Source organism: Cornus florida, unplaced genomic scaffold (assembly GCF_030987335.1).
Source record: "Cornus florida cultivar Cherokee Brave unplaced genomic scaffold, ASM3098733v1 CherokeeBrave_3.0.0_Hap2_Chr11, whole genome shotgun sequence".
In the NCBI taxonomy this organism is placed as follows: domain Eukaryota; kingdom Viridiplantae; phylum Streptophyta; class Magnoliopsida; order Cornales; family Cornaceae; genus Cornus; species Cornus florida.
Genome location: NW_026775581.1, coordinates 103,125,597 through 103,137,756, shown reverse-complemented (window position 1 = coordinate 103,137,756; position 12,160 = coordinate 103,125,597). Strand labels below are relative to the sequence as shown.

General features: G+C 27.5%; 1 protein-coding gene across 1 annotated transcript in view; it reads left to right on the top strand.

Annotated features, from left to right (window-relative positions):
* The first annotated feature begins 10,139 nt into the window (after positions 1-10,139).
* The window catches only part of LOC132286349 (beta-amyrin synthase 1-like), a 29,466-nt gene continuing 27,445 nt past the window's right edge, over positions 10,140-12,160 (top strand). Inside the window, exons 1-2 of the mRNA XM_059788672.1 lie at positions 10,140-10,357; positions 11,840-12,025. Coding sequence (XP_059644655.1) covers positions 10,154-10,357; positions 11,840-12,025 — 390 coding nt within the window. The 5' untranslated portion in view covers positions 10,140-10,153. The remainder of the gene's footprint in view (positions 10,358-11,839; positions 12,026-12,160) is intronic.

Sequence of the window (12,160 nt, the reverse complement as noted above, 5' to 3'; positions counted from 1 at the left end):
TAGAGACTATCAATGTAATTTCATAACTAGTTGGTGCGTACGAATAAAATAAAATAAAATAAAAAGAAGAAGTTCCGTTTATCCACCCTATATTTGATTTGGTTTTGCTGATTGAATACAATCAAGCAGGATCCGATTTGAATGCAACAAAAAAAATGGAAAACTCAAAAATGAAATAGAAAAGATACAAAATCAATAAAAGAGTGTGGGTGAAAAAACTTATTAGATACCATTGACTCCGGTATCTAATAAGTTCTACCTACTCTAACCACTGAGTTAAGTAGGTTATTTATCATTACAAATAGAACCAAGTGGGACCCGTTGCATCGATGAATTATAAATATCATATTACTTATAAGCAATACCAATCAAATAGATCAAATAGCTTTGATGCTAAATCATGGAATATTCATCTTGACAAGAAATTATCTACACAATAAAATAGGTATTACAAACACTAAGGGCTATAGCTCAGTTAGGTAAAGCACATCGTGTACACACGCCCAATGTTTTTCAGGGGAGTCCATCATGCAATCAAAAGAAGTGATCTTATTGAGAAATCGATGTCTTACTCCATAACTTTGAGGGAACAAGAGAACAATAGCCTGACAAATGGTTCGGTCTGATTCGGGTGTCCATTTAGTTGGCAAATAGAACCCATCATTGATTTGAGATATTAATAAGTTGAATACCCAGTTTATTCATTGCTAGGCATAATAAGTGTAAGGACCTCAAAAAAATATCTTTTCGTCCTATGAACTTTAAGGTGTATGAAGTTTCGAATTTTATTTTTAAGCAGAGTGATGGAGACTTCATTTAACTTAGATTGATCTAGGCCAGAGGCAGACCTACGTCAAGATAACCCTTTTTTGAAACACTTTGGTAGTGCTCCTGGATCATAATCAAAATAATGAATCAGAGCACATGGAGCCATCTCCTTATCTTTCTGTCAAGAAAAAATATGGCGAACTAGCTGATATTTTACTTATATCAGTTAATGAAAGAGCCCAATGCGAAAAAAAAATGCATGTTGGGTCTTTGAAACAGTTTGTATCATTTTGATAATAATCAATTTGATCTATTTTACTGAGAAGGTCTACAGTTCGAGTCCGTATAGCCTTATAAAATAAATAAATAAATAAATAAACTGTATCATTTTTATTTCCTTATTGTTGTTTGTAACTGTCCAGTTGGTTCATCGAAATAAAGCATCCCCATATGTTCACTCATGGGCATCATTTAGAGCAGAACATAAAACTGAAAGCAAAAACGCATTTCAATGGATCCAATCGATATTTTTCCAATCTCGAATAAACAAACCACCAACTTTTCTTCATTAATCTTCAGATGTTAATTACATATTTATTTTCCTCCTTTCCTGTCCACAATCAAAGAGTTATGGATACGCCTCTTTTTGGTATACCTAATCCTAGTGAATTTTTGAAGTTAAAATCAGGACATGAGCCCGGTTAAAAACTCCAATCTAACCCAACCCAAATCCAATCGAATAGTAATTCACATGGATCTAGGAAAGGCCTGCTATACTTGTGCACAAGCTAAAGTTTGAAAAACGAATATTTTTTGTAAGTTTCATTGTAAACAATATAAAAAAGTTCCATTGTAAACAATGCCAAATCGGCTTTTTCTTTTTCTTCGTATACCTTACCTAGCAAAGCAAAAAATAAGTAGTCTTCTCTTTCCGTATTCAATCAATATAAACTCCTCCGCTTGGATTCTAATAAAAAAAACAATATCAACACCAATATATTCTAAATCCTCAGATGGAAATTACTAGACATTCTTCTCCATCTAACTATTTGCTCTGTTCTAAATCACCTAAATCACTAAGAAAAAGAGACAAAAAGATCTCTTGATTCTATTTCTTTTAGAATATTCATTCTATATAAATAGAACCAAAATGGATTTCAATTTATAATAATAATAAATAGAATTATCAATTCTTTCTTTAAAAAAAATAAGAATTCTATTTAGAATTCCTTTTCTTTAGAAAGAATCCTAGATGAGGTGAAACCAAGAGAGTTTTATTTGTATAAGAGCAATATATATTTATATATTTATACTAATACTAACTATATTGAAAAAAAATCGAAATAAGTGTAATGGAAATGGAATTCTAATTGATCAATCTTGAAACGAGACATGTCCCACAGTAAACAAACGAAACTACAGAGTTCGATCAAAATGAATTTTTGTTTTAACTAAACAATTATGACCAATTATAAAGAGAAAATAGAAAAGAAAAAATATGCACACCACAAACCTGACCTAATATATATATAGGTTATATGTAATAGAGTTTTATAAAAAATAAAATAGGTGACTGAAATTTTATTGGGTAATTTGTGTTAAAGTTTTATAAAAACTTTATTAATAAATAAATACCGAAACATTGAAACTCTTTGCACATTTAATAATAGTATATATATATATATATATATATGTATATATGTATATAAAGGTTAAATTAATACACTCCCTTTTCTAATGTACCACATAATAATATTATCTCTATAATAAATTAAAAAATAACATTGACTTCACTTGATGTCAAGTAGATTGAATTTCTTGCCCTTTTGTGTTTACTTTTTAGTGTACGTTTCAATTAAAACAACTATAAGGATTGTTGAGCCTTACCTACAAATATAATAATTCTTGAGGGCAAAACGAATTTGACAAAGAGGCCAATTTACGTAATCTTTAAATCAACAGGAGATACCCATAACCATACAGTTACGCTATAATTGAGATATATAGAACATGTGGGTGGATATAATTGATTACTTGTGTGAGGGCATAAAATTTAATGTTGTTGATAATTATTGCCGTCAAATATATATTAAAGAAATATTCCAGAATTGGTGGGCATGGTGCAAAAGCTTCTTGTATCATTTGAAGTAACATTGACTTCACTTGATGTCAAGTACATTGAATTTCTTGCCCTTTTGTGTTTACTTGAGGGCAAGACGAATTTGACAAAGAGGCCAATTTATGTAATCTTTAAATCAACAGGAGATACCCATAACCATACAGTTACGCTATAAATTTTTTTTTTTTTACTTTTTTTTTTTTTCCTGGCAAAGACAAACAAAAACCAAACACAACAAAAAAACCTAAGAACCAACATCAGCCACAGCAAAAGAAACGATAGAAGGAGGTAAAAGAAGATAAAAGCTAATCCGACCCAAACTCAATCCGCGAAAGAGCTGCCAACTCATGAGGCACCCGATTACCCTGGCGACGCACATAAGTAAAAAAAGCAGACGAAAACCGCCGCAAATCCCGATTAATATCAATACATAAAGAAGCAATTTCTGAAGGATAATTCTCCCTTCGCAACACCGCATTCACCACAACTATGGCATCCGATTCAAACCAAACACACGAAAATCCCAAATCCAACGCACAAAGAATAGCTCGTTGACACACTAATACTTCCGCCTCCAACGATGATGAAGCGGAAACAGGCAAAAAATAATTGCTTGAAGCACATTGCCCTGAAAATCACAAAAAACGACTCCACCACCCCCCTGCAAGGATTGCCCATAAAAAGAAGCATCAAAATTACACTAAACACTTCTAGCTGGAGGAGGACACCACGAATCCACCAAAGGGAAAGACGGTGCAGGCTGCAAAGAAGAAGAAAGGGTCAGAGCATCATAAAATTCCCAAAAACTGGCAACCGCCCTCCGAACCACAACCGCAGGGTGTCATAACGACCCCTCAAAAACCAACCAATTCCTGACCTTCCAAATACCCCAACAACAAAAAGAAATTAAACTAGAACATTATCAAACTCTGAAGAGAGAATAGCCTTCTGTAACAGAAATTGCCAATCATCCAGAAAAGAAGGAAAGAAATAACCAGAAAAATCAAGCCGCAATGGTGATAACTTCCACACTTGAATGGAGTGAGGACAACAAAAAAGAAAATGCACAACAGTCTCCTCCTGTAAACCACAACGAGCACAAAGAGGCGACACCACATAGCCGCGGGCTAACAAAGCGATGCGAATCGGCAAAGCATGCATGCAACAACGCCAAAGAAAATGTTGTACCTTAGACAAAGTGCGACACCGTCAAATATAAGACCAGTCGCCATTATTATGATTAACCCCTGAAAAATTAAACATGAAAATGGCCAGTTTATAAGCAGATTGCACTGAAAACTTACCCAAACTTTCTGGATTCCAAATGACTTCATCCGGTTTATCCCACCTACGTACAGGAAGGGAATAATTGATACAAAACCTCCACCTTCCACGAAGACGCAGAAGAATCAATTAACTCAGCCACAGAAGAAAATGGAGGTAGATCCGATGGTAGTGAAAGCTTCTCCGGAAGCGTAAGAACCCAATGATCCTTGCAAATATGCGTAAGCTTCTCAGTTACGCTATAATTGAGATATATAGAACATGTGGGTGGATAGAATTGATTACTTGTGTGAGGGCATAAAATTTAATGTTGTTGGTAATTATTGCCATCAAATATATATTAAAGAAATATTCCAGAATTGGCGGGTATGGTGCAAAAGCTTCTTGTTGTATCATTTGAAGTGCTCGTATATAAATAATTCAATAATTTAGTTTCAAGTTTCAATGACACTGACTACTAGGAATTCAGAAGTATGGAAGAAAGAAAAAAGATCGAGTGACGTTAGAAGTTAGTGGGTAGGTTTTGGTTATCTATATAAATGATAGGTGCTTTACCTACTTAACCATCATCGCTCATCCAACACAAAACACCTGTCTCTCTCTCTCTCTCTCTCCCTCCCTCCCTCTACACACACACACACACACACACACACACACACACATATATATATTCAGAGAAGTGTACCCCTCTCGAGTAATAGTCACCCAACTGCAGTTGTGCAAGATCAAACAGGTACCTCCATATATATTTGCTTCTTGTTTTTCAAGTTTTCTTGTAATTTCCTCTCGTCTATGTAGATATCTCTCCGGTCTCCACACACATATATACATATATATCTATACTATTATTAAATGTGTAAAGTGTTTCAATGTTTCAGTATTTCAGTATTTATTTATTAATTGATATAAATTCTATAAAACTCAAAATTACCTAATAAAATTAATATTAACTCAAATTAATAAAATATAAAAAGAGTTTAATTCAAATTACAAAGTCCCACATTGGTTTTAAGTAAAAATGATTACATGAAAGTCTCTTATAAAACTATAGAGTTAAAGAAATAATAATCACACCTTTTCGGCCTTTTGTCTAAGATCAAGTGTAGTACTAATTTTTTTTGAATCGGCCTTTTGGCTAATCTTTCTTGATCTTTTGGCTAAGATCAAGTATAGTACTACTTTCTCGGCCTTTGTGCAAAGAGTTTCAGTATTTATTTATTAATTGATATAAATTCTATAAAACACAAAATTACCTAATAAAATTCAAATTAACAAAATATAAAAGAGTTTAATTTACAATAAAGAGTTCTCATTAATTATTATATCCCACGATATAAATTCTATATCTATACTATTATTAAATGTGCAAAGTGTTTCAAAATTTATTTATTAATTGATATAAATTCTATAAAACTTAAAATTAACTAATAAAATTAAAATTAATTCAAATTAACAAAATATAAAAAGAGTTTAATTCAAATTACAAAGTCCCACATTGGTTTTAAGTAAAAAGGATTACATGAAAATCTCTTATAAAAGTATAGAGTTAAAAGTGTAGTACTAAATTTTTTTGGGTTGGTCTTTTGGCTAACCTTTCTTGGTCTTTTAGCTAAAATCAAGTGTAGTAGTACTTTCTCAGCCTTTATGCAAAGAGTTTCAGTATTTATTTATTAATTGATATAAATTCTATAAAACTCAAAATTATCTAATAAAATTCAAATTAATTCAAACTAACAAAATATAAAAGAGTTTAATTCACAATAAAGAGCTCTCATTAATTATTATATCCCACGATATAAATTCTATAAAACTCAAAATTACCTAATAAAATAAAAATTAATTCAAATTAACAAAATAAGTATTTATTTATTAATTGATATAAATTCTATAAAACTCAAAATTACCTAATAAAATAAAAATTAATTCAAATTAACAAAATATAAAAAGAGTTTAATTCAAATTACAAAGTTTCTCATTGGTTTTAAGTAAAAATGATTACATGAAAGCCTCTTATAAAAGTTTCAGTATTTTAATATTTCAGTATTTATTTATTAATTGATATAAATTCTATAAAACTCAAAATTACCTAATTAAATTAAAATTAATTAAAATTAACAAAATATAAAAAGAGTTTAATTCAAATTACAAAGTTCCACATTGGTTTTAAGTAAAAATGATTACATGAAAGCCTTTTATAAAACTATAGAGCTAAAGAAATAATAATCACACCTTCTCAGCCTTTTGGCTAAGATCAAGTGTAGTACTAAATTTTGCAGTACACTACTACTTACACAAAATATAATAAATTCAAATTATACTGTACAACTCACACAAAATATAGTAACAGTAATTACCTAATAAAATTCAAATTAACAAATTATAGTATACTACTCTCATTAATTATTATATCTCACGATTGCAGCAGGAAGGGATTCAAAACCTAAACCAAACCCAAATGGACCAAAAAATTCTTTCCACACTTGAGAACAAACATATTTAAATTAAGTACCATATTTGATCTAAACATTTCAGAATAACTTTAGAGTTACTGTTGAAAATTCAATCTATAATCAATTGTGCTTGATCAAATGGTCCATATATTAAATTATTTGTCAATTTTCATATTTTTTATTTAATAAAATCCTTGATGTAAATGAGTCGTGAGTTTATTGCTGTAAGCCACACTAAAAATGATAGCTTGGAAAGCAAAATTAATACATTAAACGACAGAGACCAACCAATATGCAATAACCAACGAAGCAGGAAAAACAAAATACAATAATTAATTTTTCTAATATAATATTTATTAATGGCTATGTAAAATAAACTAATTTTTCTAAAACTCTACCACAAATTAGTTTTTATCATGAGTTTCTTAATAAAATTAAATATAATTAGATAAGGATATATTTAATAATTTCTATAAAACTCTATCACAAATTACCTATTTTATTTTCAATAAAACTCTATCATACTAGACGAAGATATATTTAAAGAATTTCTATAAAATTCTAACACAAATTACCTATTTATCTATTTATTGTGAGTTTTTTAATAAAAGAAAATCTAATTAGACAAGTATTATTAATGTAAAAAATTATTTTTTAATTAATATAAAAAGAGGTTCAAAAAATTTCTATAAAACTCTAATACAAATTACCTATTTATCTTTTTATTATAAGTTTTTTTTAATAAAAGTAAATCTAATTACAGAAGAATTATTAAAACAAAAAATATTTATTAATTAATATAAAAAGAATTTTTAAAAGAGTTTATATTAAACTCTAACACAAATGACTTATTTATTTATTTATTATAAGTTTGTTTTAATAAAAGAAAATCTAAGTAGGCAAGAATTATTAATATAAAAATATTTTTTAATTGATATAAAAAATAAAATAATTTTCCTAAAACTCTATCACAAATTACTTTTTATTATTATTATTTTTAACAAAAGCTAATCTAATTTCACAAAATTATTAAAATATAAAAATATTTATTCATTCATATAAAAAGAGTTTTAAAAATATTTTCTATAAAACTCTAACAAGCATTACCTATTTATCTATTTATTATGAGTTTTTCTAATAAAAAAATATAATTAAACAATTATATATTTAAAGGAAATAAAAAATTTCTATAAAATCTATCACAAATTATCTAACTCTAAAATTTACCTAATAAAATTCAAATTAATCTATTAATCTATTTATTATTATGAAATTTTTAATAAAAGAAAATCTAATTAGACAATAATTATTTATATAAAAATTATTTATTAACTGAAATATAAAATAAATTAATTTTTCTAAAACTCTACCACAAATTAGCTTTAATTATGATTTTCTTAATAAAATTAAATTAAATTAGACACGGATATATTTAAAGAAAATATAACAATTTCTATAAAACTCTATCACAAATTACCTATTTTCTTAAAAAATTTTCCACAAATTAGCTTTTATTATGAGTTTTTCATAAAATTATTAGACAAATATTATGAATATAGAAAATTATTTATTAATTAATATATAAAGTGGGTTTCAAAGAGTGAGTTTTTTAATAAAAGGAAATCTAATTAGACTAAAATTATTAAAATAAAAAATATTTATTAGTTGATATAAAATGAGTTTTTAAAAGAGTTTATATTAAACTCTAATACAAATTACCTATTTATTTATTTATTATAAAATATTTATTAATTGATATAAAGAGAGAAATTCAGAGGGACATAAACCCAGAATTACAGAAGTTCCACCAAAGAGTTTTAATATTTATTTATTTATATATTTATATAAACAAATTTTATTAAACGTGCAAGGAGTTTCAGTATTTCAGTATTTATTTATTTATCTAAAAAATATTTATTAAATGATATGAAAAGAGTTAAAACTCTAAAATCTATCTAATAAAATTAAAATTAACCAATTTATCTATTTATTATTACGAATTTTTTAATAAAAGAAAATCTAAAGTTTCAGTATTTATTTATTTATATAAAAAATATTTATTAAATATGAAAAGCGTTTCAGTGTATATTTATTTGTATAAAAAAAATATTTATTAAATGATATGGAAAGAGTTTTTTTTTTTCTTTTTTTTTTTTAAAAAAAACTCTAAAATTTACCTAATAAAATTCAAGTGTTTATTATTAAAAAATTCATAATAATTACAAAAAATCTAAAGTGTTTCAGTATTTATTTATTTATATAATAAAATATTTATTAATTGATATAAAAAGAGTTTTTATCAATACTATTATTAAATGTGCAAAGATTTTCAGTATTTAAGTATCTATTTATATATATATATATATATATATATATATATATATATATATATATATTTATTAATTGATATGAAAAGAGTTTTTATAAAATAAAAAATAAAAAAACTCTATCAAACTCTAAAATCTATCTAATAAAATTGAAATTAACCTATTTATCTATTTATTATTATGAATTTTTTAATAATAAAAAATCTAATTAGACAATAATTATTAATATAAAAAAATATTTATTAATTGATATATAAAATAAAATAATTTTTCTAAAACTCTACCACAAATTAACTGTTATTATGAGTTTCTTAATAAAATTAAATCTAATTAGACAATGACATATTTAAAGAAAATAAAATAATTTTTATAAAACTCTATCACAAATTACATATTTTATTTTCAATAAAACTCTATTACACTAGACAAAGATATAATATTTAAAGAGTTTCTATAAAATTGTAACACAAATTACCTATTTATATATTTATTAAGAGTTTTTAATAAAAGGAAATTTAATTAGACAAGTATTATTAATAAAAAAAATTATTTATTAATTGATCTAAAAAGAGGTTTTAAAAGAGTTTCTATAAGACTTTAACACAAATTACCTATTTACCTATTTATTATGAGTTTTTAATAAAAAGAAATCTAATTAGACTAGAATTATTAATATAAAAATATTTATTAATTGATATAAAGACAGTTTTTAAAAGAGTTTCTATTAAATTCTAACACAAATTATCTATTTATTTATTTATTATAAGTTTTTTAATAAAAGAAAATCTAATTAAACTAGAAAAACTCTACCACAAATTACATATTTATCTATTTATTTTGAGTTTTTTAATAAAAGGAAATCTAATCACGCAACTAGAGGTTTTAAAATAGTTTCTATAAAACTCTAACACAAATTACCTATTTATTTATTTATATATATATATATATATATAAGAAATAAATTAGTGACAAGTCTCTTGTATGTGTGAGAGGCCAGCTCGGAAGAGAAGCTGAGACGGTATCATCCGTCAGCATTTCACCACTCTATCGATTTGGGCTGGAGATGAATTAGGCTCAACATTTAGAGTTGAAAGTTTTCAAACAAATTAGATGCATGTGTGTGTATATATATATAAGGTACACATTGTATAAATAAATTAATCTTATTGTTTTGACATTTACATAGATTATCAGAATCTGGAAAAATGTGGAGATTGAAGATCGCTGAAGGAGGCAATGATCCGTATCTGTATAGCACAAACAATTACGTTGGGAGACAAATATGGGAATTTGACCAGGACTACAATGGCAGCTCTGAGGAGCTAACCGAGGTTGAAGACGCTCGTCTTCAGTTCTGGAATAACCGCTACCAGGTCAAGCCTAGCGGCGACCTCCTGTGGCGATTGCAGGTACTTACATACATATACAGTATACATACATGCATATACAGTATACATGTTTTCTGTCTCTTAAAATGGTTGTTTTTTATACGATAACTTGTACTATTTTTTTGTGGGTGGAACAGACCCAACTCACGTCTACACTGGCTGCATGGTTTCATGTGGGGCTCACGCAGTGGGAACTCGACTCTTGTTTTGGTGGCTTTCAGTCTTAATTTGAAAAAAAAAAAAAAAATGTTTAGTTCTGTCACACTATTTGTCAATTACGTGATCATATTTATTAATAATGTAATTATATGTATAGGGAGCTAGAGAGTGAGAAACACATGGTGGAAGAATGGAAACGAGAGAAAAGGCAGTGTGAAACACTGTGAGATAAGCGTCCACCCTACGTAGGTTGACGCGCCTATTTTGACTATTTTGACAAAGACTCCACCACCAAATTAATAGAGATGTGGAATTGGCACTTAAAAATCAAATGGTTGATTCTCACCGATTTCACATCTTAGAAATCAAGTACTTAAAAATAGCATCCGACATCCACTTTTATGAAGTTTATCTTTCTTTATTTTTCTTATTTTTGGAAGTTGCCAGCTGGGAAATACCAAATCTTTCTTCTTTATGACTGTGTGACAAAGACCTAAACATAATAAACGCAACCGGCATAATCTTTTATTACATAATTTGCCTTTTATTTTTAGACTGGAGTCTCTGCAGAACTCTGACATTATATAGCATATTTTAACAAATTTATTTATTTTACCACATTATTCTCTGCCGAGCATGCCAAATTTGCACACTTAATTTTAAATAAATTAAATATTTATTTAATTAAGTTAATTTTTATATTAATATAAAAATCAATTCAACCTTAAATCTATATCACTTATATCATTTTCCTTAGAAATTGAGTTGAAGACAAAAGTATGACAATTCTAATTAATTGTCTAATTAATTTATTATTTCAGTGGAGATTGACATCATAATAATATTATTAATATTTTTTAGGGTGTGATGACTTGACCAATACTCACACAAGTTAGTCGAATTTATCCCACAGTCAAACTCGTTATCATTATTCTTTTTTTTTTTTTACAATATTATTTTTTCGGGTGAAGAAATCATCAAATACAACCCATCTCTTTCTCATTACGTGAGTAAGAGCTAGGACATCAGTAAATATTAATGGCATCGTGATGATGTCAATCCTCACCCACATAAATAAGTGTGGGATGTGTCCGACTATCGTACTCCAAATTATTATCCTTATACTTTTATATATTTAAGTCATTCTAACAATTCTGTTAATTTTAGGATGCATTATGGGCTACACTAAAAGCTTTCAGAGTTCAAAAGATCTTACACTATATAATTGAGAATTTTAGTGTTGATTTTGATATGTTACCTACCATCTATACTAAAAAGCTTGAGCTAATATTAGAGAGAGGGTGTCTTTTAACATTTTATCCCCGTGTGTTGCTGTGGTTCCAGTTTCTGCAAGAGAAGAAGTTCAAACAAACAATACCCCAAGTGAAGGTTGGTGATGGTGAGGAAATCACACTTGAAACAGCCACAACTTCCCTCAAGAGAGCTGTCCATTTCTTTGCAGCCTTGCAGGCCAGTGATGGCCATTGGCCTGCTGAAAACGCCGGTCCCCTTTTTTTCCTTCCACCTCTGGTAAGCTACTCCCCCTTCTTCATCATTAATGTTCCTTATTTTCATCAATGTTAACATTAGATAAATAATAACCTTGATTTTAATTTACACTATTACTTATGCACTAAAAAAATAAAATAAATAAATAAAACAAAC